The 14285-nt window shown below is 44.7% G+C and overlaps 1 protein-coding gene across 2 annotated transcripts in view; it reads right to left on the bottom strand.

The window, feature by feature from the left end:
* Positions 1-1563: 1563 nt before the first annotated feature.
* The window catches only part of zgc:158689 (BAR/IMD domain-containing adapter protein 2), a 17526-nt gene continuing 4804 nt past the window's right edge, over positions 1564-14285 (bottom strand). The window contains exons 5-16 of one of the 2 annotated variants that reach the window (XM_054741365.2): positions 10664-10725; positions 10507-10578; positions 7851-7988; positions 6232-6384; positions 5865-6041; positions 5146-5782; positions 4842-5046; positions 4634-4696; positions 2873-3038; positions 2723-2763; positions 1897-1965; positions 1564-1737 (exon numbers count right to left, since the gene is read on the bottom strand). In XM_054741365.2, coding sequence (XP_054597340.2) covers positions 1710-1737; positions 1897-1965; positions 2723-2763; positions 2873-3038; positions 4634-4696; positions 4842-5046; positions 5146-5782; positions 5865-6041; positions 6232-6384; positions 7851-7988; positions 10507-10578; positions 10664-10725 — 1811 coding nt within the window. In that variant the 3' untranslated portion in view covers positions 1564-1709. The other variant, XM_054741366.2, reaches the window with a different exon arrangement.

Below are 14285 nucleotides of genomic sequence, written 5' to 3'. Positions count from 1 at the left end.
TGTCTAGTTTTCCACAAACACCTGCTTAGACATCTGTCTACTTCCCATAAACTTTCTTCATCACTTTCTAAAACCATTCCCTCCATAAACTCAGTCAAGGCGTGCGTCTTGGCTCCCACAGGTTCAGATTCTGATGTTTAAAGAGCAAGTCACCCTCAAATCAACTTTGTTTTTGTTGATAAACTATATAAATGAGTGTCTAATTGCTCTGTAGACAAATGTAGTCAATAATTTGGCACTATTTAATCTTAGTTAAAATTTAAATAATCTGCCTAAAACTGTCAGCGATGCACCGTCGTCAGGCAAAAACTCAGCACTGCATATGAATTTAAATCTGCCATCGCTATTGGCTAAGAGGTACCCTAGAACGTTAGCTGGTACCATATGATGTCACAGTGTCGTTGTGAGCCTCTGTGTGTGTGTGTGTGTGTATTTGTTAGTGGCTCCGCCCTCGGTCTGCTATGCAACAGCATTTGTTGCATTTTTCAAACAGGAAGTGGGAGCGAAGTAATACTCTGGTAGGGGGTGACTTGCCCTTTAAAGAGCAAGTCACCCCTAAATCACATTTTTTTGCTGATAAACTAAATAAATGAGTGTCTAATCGTGCTGCAGACACGTGTCGTCAATAATTTGGCAGTTCAGTGCATCTTGGTTAAAATTCAAATATTCTGCCTAAAACTGTCAGTGTTGCGCCGTCGTCAGGGGAAAATTCTGCACTGTATTTGAATTTAAATCTGCCACCGCTGTTGGCTAAGAGGTATGGTATGATGTCATCTGGTACATTATGATGTCATAATGCCATTGTGAGCCTGTGTGTGTGTGTATTTCTTAGCGGCTCCGCCCTCTTGGTCTGCCAAGCAACAGCATTTGTTGCATTTTTCAAACATGAAGTGGGAGTGAAGTAAGTTTCTTGTAGGGGGTGACTTGCTCTTTAAAGACCCAACAAGCACAGATGTATGACAAAGTGCTGAAAAGGAATCAAGTGGACATAAAATCCAAAGAAAAAGCATAAAAACCTCTAAGTTTTTTAAGACCCTCCACAAGATGTGACTTTCAATAAAAGATTCTCTTCTAATAAACCCCAATCCAAAAATTCAGCCATTCATTTTCACAGTATGTAAGGTTATTGTTTGTTGTTTTGCATTTAATTAGAAAAAGCATTTCATTTCCACTGAGAAAACCTGATGGGAAAACATTTGTTAATAATAATAATCAAAGTTAAGTAATCCAGTAATAAATGCGTTATGATCAACTTTACAGCATCAGATTCACTAGAACAACTCCTCATAGTGCACTCTTCCTGTTACCAAAATAAAAGTGTCACAAAACGACTCAAGGTGTCTGCTTCTTTAAATTATATTCAGTATCTCAGCTAAACAATTAGGAGAAAAAAAATTGTTTTGCTAAAATGAATCAAATTGGAAGGTTTTCAGAATAAAAAGAGAATGGCATCTTTGAGAAGAAGCCGGTCCTCCTCTCTACTGTCATAGGACCCAGTCCCTAAATCTGCTCAAGGTGTTTTCAGAAAAGGTCACAAAAACGAGATCAGAGCAAAAAGAAAGAGGAGCGATCTTCACATTCAGGACTAATCAGGACACGTTAGTACATTTAGAGAAAACAAGGCACCGTCTAATGGCGTCTAACACTGAGAGATAACTAAATTAGCTTTTATCTTCCTTCAGGATTAACGCTTCTTTCATGTTGGATTTTCAGATTTTCCTGCAGTTTTCAAACAACCTGAAAATGAAACAAACTGGAATCATGTTTTTTGTTTCTGCTCATGAAACAAACTTCATGCCATTCTTAAGGATAAACAGCCTCAGAGTGAGTGGTTGCTTGTAAACAGGATCGAGCGGACGTTCGATGAACCTCAGAGGAGCAGGACTCCCGACTCACTCAATGATGGGGGCCGAGCGATCGTTGGTGACGGTTCTTCTCAGGCGCACGTGAGCAAATGGATTGGGCCTGTGAGGAAGAAGGAGCGAGTCGCTGTAAACGGGAACAATCTGACACAACAAGAAGGAAATCTGGGAATTCCGATGAATTTTAAAAGAAAACATCAGGACAGTGCAACTATTTCATACTGCTTCATCAGACCAGAACATCAGATACTTTTCATGTAAACGATGTCAACTGAGATGAGGTTAAAAACAGAATAAATCATTAAAGTGAGGACAATAAACATGATCTATTATGACCTGGATCGTTACCATGGTGATATTTGTTTTTATTTTTGGCAAATTTCTGGAAATATTTTGTTAGATAAATTATGAGAGGGCAAAACGACCTCCTGGCAGAATGAAGATTTAGGTAAAAAGGTTCTGACTTTGTTCAATTTCATCAAAAGGAAGAAAGTTATGAGATCTAATCTGAGGTTTACCCGCAGTCACTTCCTGTTTCAGCACCTCTCAGCAAAACAACTAAAAACTGAAGCACAAGCACCTTTTCATTCTAACTGAGGTCTGATTGATGACCACGTCCAACATTTAAAACTGGGCTGCAATCTTACACTGAATTATGTGGAAATAAACGACTAAATAAAGCCAAATAAAAGCACGTCTTATAGGGAATCGTGTGAGATTCAAACATAAACATTTTCTCCTGTGCATTTATTTTGATTTTTTTTGGATATCAGGTCACGTTTTACTCGTCGTTTGCAGAATTTAGAATTTTTGCATCAAAAAACTGTTGTAGAAGTCCTTTGTCAGTTATTGGGAGTTACCTGGTAGGTGAGGGGGGCGAACAGGTTAAATCTGACGTGATCTGTAATGCAGAGAGGAGAGTTTCACCATTATTACGAAACACCTGTGTCAGAGTGAGGACAAACAGCCTCTGACCCTTGACCTCTTCCCACAGGGTTCAGGTTTCTGACCTTGCTGCTGTCGGCCATGCTGTAAGGGCGCGGGCGGAATGTGCTGACCCTCTGGGGAGGAAGGAAGCGCTCCTCCTCAGACTCGGGGGTCAAGGCTGGACCCGGCGACACCAGTTTGTCCAGCTGTCCTGTACTGGTGCTGTTCGCCTTAGATAAGAAGAGAGAGCTGGAGGGGAAGATCAGAGGGAAAGAACAAGATACAGAATGGGAAAACATACAAAACGGAATTTAATATAAAAAAATCTAATTTTTTTGAACAACCTCAGTTTGAAGAAACACAGAGCCAGTTGAAGTATGGCGCGGTATGGGGGCCAAAATTAAGACTACTGCCCAGCAGCAGGAGGATATATAAATTCCGAAGCAAACTACCAACCTGATTAATGATAAGCTGGCGCCGGTAAATGAGAGGCTGGCGCTGCTTACTGAGAAATGGCACCTTTACCGGCGTTATTACTAGATACGCTAGGGACTAGCAGCCCTTGGCTGATCATTGATTGGTTCAAACACTCTCTCTGCTGTCTATTAGCATGGATAGGCTAGCGTTAGCCTGGACGGGCTGGTGTTAGCATCGGAGAGGCTAGCCATTAGCGTGCCTAGGCTGGCCAGTAGCTGGATTTCCTACCTCCTCGACGGACCATTAGCATGGATAGGCTGGCGTTAGCGTCAGAGAGGCTAGCCATTAGCGTGCCTAGGCTGGCCAGTAGCTGGATTTCCTACCTCCTCGACGGACCATTAGCATGGATAGGCTGGCATTAGCATCGGAGAGACTAGCCATTAGCATGTCTAGGAGAGTCACTAGTCAGCTAGTGGCCAGCCTAGGCACGCTAATGGCGCTCTAAAGTTTGGCTTCATTTTACTAAATGCGACGGGTGATTGGGTGAAGATGAAACCAGCGACAACGATCTAAGTGTGAGGCATCATCGTTTTAATCTGCTCCAGCAGCTAAATAAACTGTTTAAGATAACGTTAGCTTGATATGTTAGCTTCCATTGCCACCATTGTTGTCAGCTAATGGTGCGTTTGCTTTCTCCTCGGAAATTCTAACTTCCCAGTAGGAAAAATCAAATGAAAAAGGACGGCAAAAGGAATGAAGATACACAGTAAATTTAGTTCACAGTAAAGATGTTTGCTTCAGTTTAATTATCAGCTTATAAAACTACAAGCATGATGTTAAAATACAAACAGTTGTATGTTATTTATCGTGATATTTATCAAATATGGTTATGAATTGAGAAAAATATATATTTAATTATAAAAGAGAATTAAAATATTAAACACTCAAAAGTATCGAAAATTGGTACCGTGAAGTACCGGTATCGATTTCTAGGTAACGGGAATTAGTACCGAATCGATTCAAATGTCAAAGGTACCCATCCCTAGTGCCTACGAGCTCAGGTGTGCCTGTATCAGAAACTATCAGAATACCACATCACCCGCTCAACAAGGCAGGATTTTTAGTCCTGATATTTGGACCTGTCCCCTCAGATTGGCCAACGGTGATATGGACGTTTCACCTCCACAAATAACGCAAGCCTCGATATTCAAAAATGTGTAAAGATGGCAAGATCCACATATTTGGTTGATCTTGTCTCCTCCAACAGCCACAGGCTCTTGTTGGTGTTTAAAATAATGCTTTAACCGGTTTTATCAGCTTCATTTGAACTCTGTGAGGAGTTTTAAACGTTTTTCACCGACACAATCTCAAATGTCAGCTCTTCCGTCGTTTCCATCCATCCTTCAATATCATCTTTATCTTCTTACCCTTCCAGATGATCCATCTTGCTGTGCTGCAACTGAGTGTAGGAGAAAGGGAACCAGCCTTTTCTGTAAGGGAAACCATCACTGGATGTCAGCACAGGTAAATAAAAGCAGCATTTCAGTCGTGAGCCAAAGAAAAGAGTGTGATCATAAAAAAGAGGGATGACACGATTTAATGGTTACATTCCAGCAAATAATCTTTCATTTGTACCGTCCAGTCCGCTCATTTTGACCATAGTGCCAGCCATCCCTGGGCTCAGAGATGAGCAGGGTGATGTTGTCACCGGGTAGGAAGTGAAGTAAGCAAGCCCCGCCCCCCATGCTTCCACCACCCTCCAGTGATCCTGGTGTGTGGGGAAACATGGCCTCCACACGGATGGGTCCAGATGAAGACAGCATCCTGGGGAGGCTGGAGCCTGTGGTAAAAAAAAAAAGAAAAAAAAAAAAAAAAGTAAAACAAAGAACATGAGAAGGTTTGAGATGAAGACGTGAAACCAACAGGTGTCCGGCCTTACCCTGAAAGCCCCCCAGCCTCAGTTCACTGGCAGGCCTCCTCGGCAGAGGGAGGGTTGCGGTGGCTGACATTTCTCCCAGCTTCAGCAGCCAGGGATTGTGGGACGGAGACAAAGTGCTGCTTCCTCCTGGTCCCACCTGTTGGTGCAGCAGCTGCACTGGAGTCATGGCTCTGGAGAGGGGAGCGCTGTGGGACAGAGGAGGACTGTGAGGAGCACTGTGGGGGATGGGGAGGGTCATGCCCTGTGGGGAGCTGCTGGCCGTGGAGATCTGGCTGAGTGACATCACGGTGGAAGGGATGAGGCTTGGGGCGAGGCTGGACGTGGCCAGGAGGAGAGAGCCCTGCTGGGTGGAGCTGCTGGGTGGATTGGGAACTGGACTGGTGCTGTCAGTGCCCCGGCCATCAGGGAGGGGGCTAGCTGAAGAACTGAGGGGGGTGCTGGTGTGCTGAGGGGATGCTCCTCTGGATGAACCTCCTGCAGCTCCACTGGAGGAGGACGCAGGGCAGAAAGTCTGCGTGGAGCCGTGAGGAGGACCAGCGTCACTGTGGGAGGAGGAGGAGGGGAGCGACCGCTGCTGCTGGGAGCGACCCGAGTCCCCTCCGTTCAACAGGGGAGGGACTTCCTGGACAGAGAGCCTCTGGAATCCAGACAAAAGAAAGATCACAGGACTTAAGCCACAAAATCTGAGATCATTAACTCTCAGAAGTAATGGATCAGACCTGCTCTGGCTGAGCAGAGCCCAGCTTGGTGTGACGGAGGACCTCGGCGACCCCAGCAGCCCCTGGGCTTTGTGGGGCCGTGTGGCGCAGCAGGTTCAGAGCTCGCTCCGGGAGCTTGGTTGGCTGAGAGCAGGACTGCTGCCAGGATGAAAGTTTCTGAGACAGAAGTTCTCTGACCTGGATCCCAATAAAAACAGCGTCCAAATGCAGTTCACAAGTTCACGCTGCTGCATTCAGAATGAATAACAAATCCTCAATTCTAAATACACTCACGATTTTTAGCTCAGAAATAAAAATGTTCAGGAAAACATATAATTCTTCAGCTGTAAGTGATCTGTCGCTGACAGATGATCAAACGGCAGCTCACCTTGGCGTGGTAGCTAATGAGCAGTTTGGTGACGCAGCACTGTCTGTCCACCAGGAAGCAGTACCGCCTCCTCTCCTCAGTCAGGGCTGACTTGTAGCCGGTGGCCACCAGCTCGTCCAGCTCGCCTTGGCGACGGCTCATCAGCTCCACAAACTGACAGGAACGTGACATCAGCTTTAAAAACATCTTCCTACTCCAAGAGTCCAAAGAGTTGTAGAATTTCCATCAAAGCTTCCTGACAGAATCAGCTGAATCTTATTCCTTCTGCACTGTTTCACTCACTAACAGTTCTGCTTTTTAATCTGCAGTAATCCTGAGAAATGTTTAGGATCGATGTATTTAAAAGGTTTACCAAATGTATGGAGTCACTGTGTCCATGACGTCATTTGAATGTGCTCACTAGGGTTGTCACGGTAACCGGTATAGCGGTAAACCCCGGTAAAAAAGTTGACAATAAAAATAACCGTCCAGTTTTTAAAAAACTAAATTATCTCGGTGGGTTTACCGTGGCCGCGGTTTCGGCGCGGTGACCCTTACCAGCCACCGTCGCTTCTGCTGAGGTTCCCGCGGCGCGCACACGCACTTTTTAGTTTGCAACCAAAACTTTGAAGCTGAAATAATGGCCGAAGGAGGAGACGGCAGCGCCCAGGACATCCATCAGCCCTCAAAGAAGACTAAATGGGAAGTATGGGCATATTTTGGATTTCTGAAAAACGCTGAGGGACAGTTAATAGAAGACTGCTATCCCGTTTGCAGGACGTGCAGGAAACAAGTGTCTGCAAAAGGCAGCAACACTTCGAATCTAATGGCACATCTGCGTGACCATCACCCACGTCTCTACAGCCAGTGCAAGGTAGGTTAACATTAGCATTTTAGCTGAAATGCATGACGTGAGGACTTTTGGTTGAGGGAGAATGCAACGAGTCACTATAAACTGCAGCCGCAGCGTCCTCTGCCAGCATTTAAACCGTGTCACGGACACCCTGTTGCTGGATGAAGCATCTTATTTGTTGATGATGAAGAGAAATATACAATTAGTTCCTTGTCATTGATTTGTTTACTTATTCAATGCCATTTATACTTGAACATTTGGATTTGATTACATAGTGTAGTAGTTATTTTAGTAATTTGTTTAAAGTGGCCGTTTATTTTAAATACATATTTTTTAAGGTTGACTTGTACAGTGCTCAAGTCAAGTGTGGACTGGAGTTTTAGATTTTCATTTTGATAATGAAGAAAACAAGTATATGAGAAAACAAGTGGTGTTTCTTTGATTTGTTTACATATTGTTTATGTTTTGAATGTTTGGATTTGTATAATTTAAACCTGCACTGACTACTGTAACATGTTCCAGAAAAAGAAGCTATTTGTTCCTTTACTTGTGAAAAGTTGCACTTTTGCTAAGGCTTTGTGTTATTTTAGGTTTAATAAACACTGTTAAACCTTTTCAAAACTATTTCAGTTTGTGTAGAACAGGACTATCAATGCTTTCTTAACATATGCAACACCGTTTAAAAAATACCGCGATAATACCGAAAACCGTGATAATTTTGGTCACAATAACCGTGAGGTTAAATTTTCATACCGTGACAACCCTAGTGCTCACAGATGTAACTCACCTGCATCTCCCTGTCTCCGTATTTGTTGGGGTGACGGCTGCCCTGACTCTTCCGGCGGAGCTTCTTCAGTTGGGACTGACAACGCTCGATCGACTCAGATTTAGACCTCCGCTCACTCTGGTACTTCTTTAAGGTGGACTGAGAGGAAATGCACAAGCAGAATTACTGATCTGGTTGGAGTCATGCAGGGGCGCCTCCAGAAAATTTTGATGGGGGTGGCCAGATGGGCCGAAGAAACTTTTGGGCCTGTCTTTATTCGTTTTTATTAAAATAACAGTATACAAAACATTTACCTTACATTTTACCAACCTTAAATTTTACCAACACAAACATTTCAGAAATAAACATTTCAGTTATTTAAAATGTAATCCATCCATCCATTCATTCATTTTCATCCACTTATAGGAAGTCGGGTCGCGGGGGCAGTAGCCTAAGGCGAGAGGCCCAGACTTCCCTCTCCCCAGCCACTTGGGCCAGCTCCTCTGGGGGAATCCCAAGGCGTTCCCTGGCCAGGTGAGAGACATATGGGCCATTCCCATCTGTACCGGGTCGGCCCGGGCTGAGTAGCGTAGGTTGTTTACATATCTGGGTGGCCTAGTATTTTTCCGGGCCAACCAAGGCTCATTCTCAGCCCTCTTCTCGAGGGGGTCTGCTTCAGGCCGACCAGGGCCAACACACCCACTGCTGACAGCAAATTCACACCTTCCATTAGAGCAAGCCTCTGATTGGTGGGTATAATCAGCCCACATGGGCTTAAGACAAGGATGTGTGGAATCAACCGGGCCAGGCTGGGGCCGACTGGGGCTACCCGGCCTGGGCCGACCCGGTACAGATGGGAATGGCCCAATAGTCCCTCCAGCGTGTCCTGGGTCTACCTTTAGGACTCCTCCCGGTTGGACGTGACCAGAAAACCTCACCAGGGAGGCATCCAGGAGGCATCCTGACCAGATGCCCGAGCCACCTCAACTGGCTCCTCTCGATGTGAAGGAGCAGCTGGTCTACTCCGAGCCCCTCCCGGATGACCGAGCTTCTCACCCTATCTCTAAGGGAGAGCCCAGCCACTCTTCGGAGAAAACTCATTTCGGCCGCTTGTATCCGCGATCTCGTTCTTCCGGTCACTACCCAAAGCTCATGACCATAGGTGAGGGTAGGAACGTAGATCGACTGGCATGTTATGTTGTCCATAATTTAAATTAAAAATGTATTTTTTTAATGTTAAGTCACCTGTTGCTGTGTTTAAAAAAACTATGGAGATAAAAATGTTTTTAAAATGGTGAGCAACAGAAACATTTTTATTTTTTTATTCTGATTATTTCTTTACTCATTAATTGTAATATTTTTATTTTGTTTTACAATTATGTCTTGAATAAACAAGATCAAAATATGGTTTGACTGAACATTAATATGATTTGTTAACACTGGCTTTTCCTGGGGGGGGGGGGAGCAAATTTTTTAGGGGTGGCCATGTCCACACCTGGCCACCCCTTGGGGGCGCCCTTGGAGTCACTCACAATGTGCATGTTTCAGGAACTTGGGTCAACTTAATGTTTACTTTTTTTTACCGTGTCCTGTCTGGCTGTGAAGCAAGCAGAATTGATGTCTGAATGCTGGTGACAAGCCTTAAAGATTTACTCTCAGGTGGAGCATCAAAGAGTCTGCTTTTAATGTCACGCCTGATACTTAAAACTTTATTGTTATTGTTTTTGAATGGTTTTTAATTCTGTCCAGACACGGAGACAGAGGTGAAAGAGAAAGGAAGAGACAGGGGGGGGGGGGGGTTTCCACAAAAATAAACAATAATGAACATGAGTCTGCTTCTAGACCTGCAGAAGGAAAGAAGAAAAAAAAGGGACAACAACAATACAAGATCAAGCTATCACTGCGTCAACTTGATGAAGAAATATATAATCAACATTGTTTAACTGAACATCACACGATAATAAATCACAATGCATTTAGTGCCCACCATAGCCTTAAGACCTGTGTTGAACGTGCCCAAGTCCATACTTATGAGAGCACCATGTGAGCACCTGTGTGTGTACACACACTTGTTTATGTAAGGTTTCTCTATAGGAGTGTCCAATAGAGTGTGAGGGGCCAAAGATCTGCCCCCTAAAGATGTGTAGGAGATGGAGGGAGCTCCATGTCCCAGAGATCCAGGAGCTGCCCCAGAACACAGGAACCCCAGGGAGACGGAGGCAAGCCCACAGGCCCAATTTAATGTTTACTAAAGACCAAGTTCACTCTGCTCCTTTAATTTTTGTATATAAATTATTCTAATACTTTTGGTAATCCAGGTCATGTAAACACATGAAATAAACTCTTTCGGTTTGCTCCTGCGTAATTTTGTTTCATAAAGCATTTTTTGATGTTAAAAACATTTGAGGCTTTAAACGCAGTTTACTCCAAACCTGCCTGTTACATTAGATACCCACCCCGCCACCATTACCTTGGTGTTATCTATTGATTAATATTTTTGTAACATTTATTTTCACTTACATCAGAATAGAAAAGGTTTATTGCTGTACATTTCATTGAAAAGTAAACAAGTCCTAATATGCCTCCATGATGCACTCCGCTTGTTTTCCTCCTTCCTGTATCTTTCTGTCTTTCATAAGCAATTCAAAAGAAACCAAAAATATTCACGTGAACTCACTGTGAGGTATTTGATGTCCAGCTCCAGTTTCTGCTCCAACTGGGCCAGCATCTCAGAGTGAAACAGCTTCAGCTGAATTAATTAACAACAGTTAATTATGTTAAGATACCGACGTTTTGACATTTTAAAGTTATAATATGTTGATGCTCGTCCTCACCACGTCTTCCAGCTGCACCTGAATCTGTCTGTGGACCTCGGCCATCTGGAACAGTGTGTCTCCTGTGAGGAACAACAAAATCACCATCATCATCACAATCATCATCATCATCATCATCTTAATCATCATCATCACCATCATCATCACAATCACGACCAACACATCTTCGTCATCATCATCACCACCATGACCACCATCTTTATCACCTCACACAATAAAACACTAATGCGAGTCACTGTCTAGAAGCCACGTCGTAGAAGTGGGTCTTTAAAGAGCAAGTAACGCCTAAATTAACTATTTTTTGCTGATAACCTGTATGGATTCTTCTTCCGGCTCTTGGAGGGTGCCGACTCAACTCTGTCTCCTATCCCAGCCTGGGCGGGACTGCGGGAAGGCCGCTGAAATGTTTCAGGGTCACTGCAACCCTCCAACCCTCCATGCTCCTCCCCCTATCCACACTGAGGTGACATGCGCTGCTTACCGTGGCTGCAGGAACTGAAGTGGCGATAGTCCCAACCCACCACCCCACCTAGTGGACACTTATGTTGTGTTGTCTTAAGTCTGTTGCATATCTGTCTGAGGTGGGGTTTTTTTTGCAAAGCAAAGCTGCCCTCCTGGTGGAGGGTAACTCTGAAGTGCCTTTTTTTCCCTCCACCTGAACCAATCCTCATGTAACCCTCTGATCTCTATTAAGGTAGCGCGACTCAGGGTTGCGAATGACCACAGTCACCAATTCTTGTCATGTCTCTTGCCCATAAATGTTTGATCTCTGAATTGTGTGTACTGAAACTCTAATTTCCCTCTGGGATTAATAAAGTATCTTTGATTGATTGATTGATTGATTGATAGATGAGTGTCTAATGGTGCTGTGCACATGTGTAATCATTAGTGTGGCAGTTTAGTGCATCTTACTTAAAATTTAATATTTCAGCCCAAAACTATAATTATATCTCCATCTTCAGGTTAAAAACTCTGCTCCACATTTATGTAGAACCAGCTGTGGCTGATGGCTAAGCTGAAAAACGTGACGTTGTCAGCAAAGTACTTCGTGGCTGCACCACACTGGTCTCCAGGTGAGACAGCCGCACCTCCACCTGGCTCAGCCACTCATCTGCTGATCTGACACGTTAGCGCTCTGAGCCGCTTGCCTCCTTGAAAAAAATGGCCTCACACACTTATCAATCTGGGTTCAAAAAGGGCCACTCCACTGAAACTGCTCTGTTAGCAGTGACTGAATCCTTAAAAGAAGCTAGAGCGACTGGCAAATCCTCAGTGCTTATCCTGCTCGACTTATCGGCTGCATTTGACACTGTCAACCATGGCTTCCTTTTGTCCACACTCTCTAGCATGGGCATCACGGAGAAAGCACATGCCTGGTTTGAATCGTACCTCACAGGACGATCATTCAGTGTATCTTGTTTTGGACAATCCTCTACCGTGCACCATCTTGCCACAGGAGTTCCCCAGGGCTTTGTACTAGGACCTCTTCTCTTTGCCATATACACCACCTCACTGGGTGAGATCATTCGATCACATGGCTTCTCCTACCACTGCTATGCAGACGACACCCAGCTCTATCTGTCATTTCCACCAGACGACCAAACTGTCTCTGCACGAATATCAAACTGTCTCTCTGACATATCAAAATGGATGAAATCTCACCATCTCCAACCCAACCTCTCTAAAACTGAACTACTTGTCATCCCAGCAAAACCATCTATAAAGCACAATATCTCAATCCAAAATGACTTCCTATCTCTGGCTCCTTCAAAGGCAGTTCGAAATCTGGGTGTTGTGATTGATGAACACCTGACCTTTAAAGATCATGTCGCCTCTGTTGCTCGTTCATGCCGCTTTGCGCTGTATAACAAACGAAAGATCAGACCATACCTAACACAACATGCCACCCAGCTCCTGGTGCAATCTACTGTCATCTCCCGCCTCCATTACTGCAACGCCCTTCTAACTGGTCTTCCAGCCTGGACTGTGAGACCTCTTCAAATGGTCCAGAACGCAGCGGTGCGTCTGGTCTTCAATCAGCCAAAAAGAGCACACGTCACCCCTCTGTTCATTGAGCTCCACTGGCTACCGCTAGCAGCACGCATCAAATTCAAACTGCTAACACTAGCATACAAAGTCCGAGATGGTACGGCTCCCATCTACCTGAATCCTCTTGCAAAGGCTTACGTCTCGGCCCGGCCGCTCCGGTCATCACAGGATCGTCGGCTAGCATTGCCTACACCACGCTCAGGACAATCCAGACTCTTCTCATGCATCGTTCCACAAATGTGGAATGACCTTCCAAGCACTACCAGAACAGGGGCTTCCTTTTCAATTTTCAAGAAACTCCTGAAGACCCTGCTCTTCAGAGAGCATCTTCTAAACTAGCACCCTCCCTGCACCCATCCCCCCTCTCTACCGTCCACTCCTTTGTTCCCTCCTCTCCATGACTGATGTCAAGTTGTTGTTGTTATTGTTGTTGTTAGCCTCAAGGGCAATATGCCGATTATCACTTGTAAGTCGCTTTGAGCGATACTTATGAGATGTAAGTGGAAGCTCCACCTGGCTCAGCCACTCATCTGCTGATTTGACACGTTAGCGCTCTGAGCCGCTTGCCTCCTTGAAAAAAAATGCCCTCTTCCCCTTTTCATCCAATGATTGCGTTTAACAGGAAATCCTCCAGAATGCTGCAGAATCTGTGTCTTGTGTGCGTGCACGCGCTCGTTAACAACTCGTTTTTAGATTGAGAAACTCCAACAGCGCACGTGGGGGGGGGGGGGTGGTTGAGGGGGTGCGGTCTATCACTGCCTCAGTACCGCTCTCTCAGTCCGCCAGGTGACGCCTCTTTCAGAAGATTTTTCTAACAGAAAGTGTGGATGAAATACGTCTCCACCCAGGCATTGACCCTCACTTTAAACGAGATTTAAAAACCGCCAACGATGGAGTCTGCCGAACTTTAATGGGTAATGAGATCATCATCACCACCACCATGACCACCATCATCGTTGTTATCATTGTTGTCTTCATCACTATTATCATCATCACCACCATCACTATCACCATCATCATCATCATCATCACCACCACCACCACGACCACCATCATCGTCGTCATCATTGACGTCTTCATCACTATTATCATCATCACCACCATCACCACCACCACCATCACAACCACCATCATCACCACCACCACCATCTTCACCACCACCACCATCATCATCATCGTCGTTATCATTGTTGTCTTCATCACCATTATCATCATCACCATCACCACCGTCATCATCATCATCATCACCACCACCACCATGACCACCGTCATTGTCGTCATCATTGTCGTCTTCATCACTATTATCATCATCACAACCATCACCACCACCATCACCATCTTCACCACCACCACCATCATCATCATCGTCGTTATCATTGTTGTCTTCATCACTATTATCATCATCACCATCACCACCGTCATCATCATCATCATCACCACCACCACCATGACCACCGTCATTGTCGTCATCACTGTTGTCTTCATCACTATTATCATCATCACCACCATCACCACCATCACCACCACCATGACCACCATCATCGTCGTCATCATTGTTGTCTTCATCACTATT

This window comes from Nothobranchius furzeri, chromosome 5 (genome assembly GCF_043380555.1).
Source record: "Nothobranchius furzeri strain GRZ-AD chromosome 5, NfurGRZ-RIMD1, whole genome shotgun sequence".
In the NCBI taxonomy this organism is placed as follows: Eukaryota; Metazoa; Chordata; class Actinopteri; order Cyprinodontiformes; family Nothobranchiidae; genus Nothobranchius; species Nothobranchius furzeri.
The sequence above is the reverse complement of the archived record's forward strand: the minus strand, read 5'-3'. Positions and strand labels throughout refer to the sequence as shown.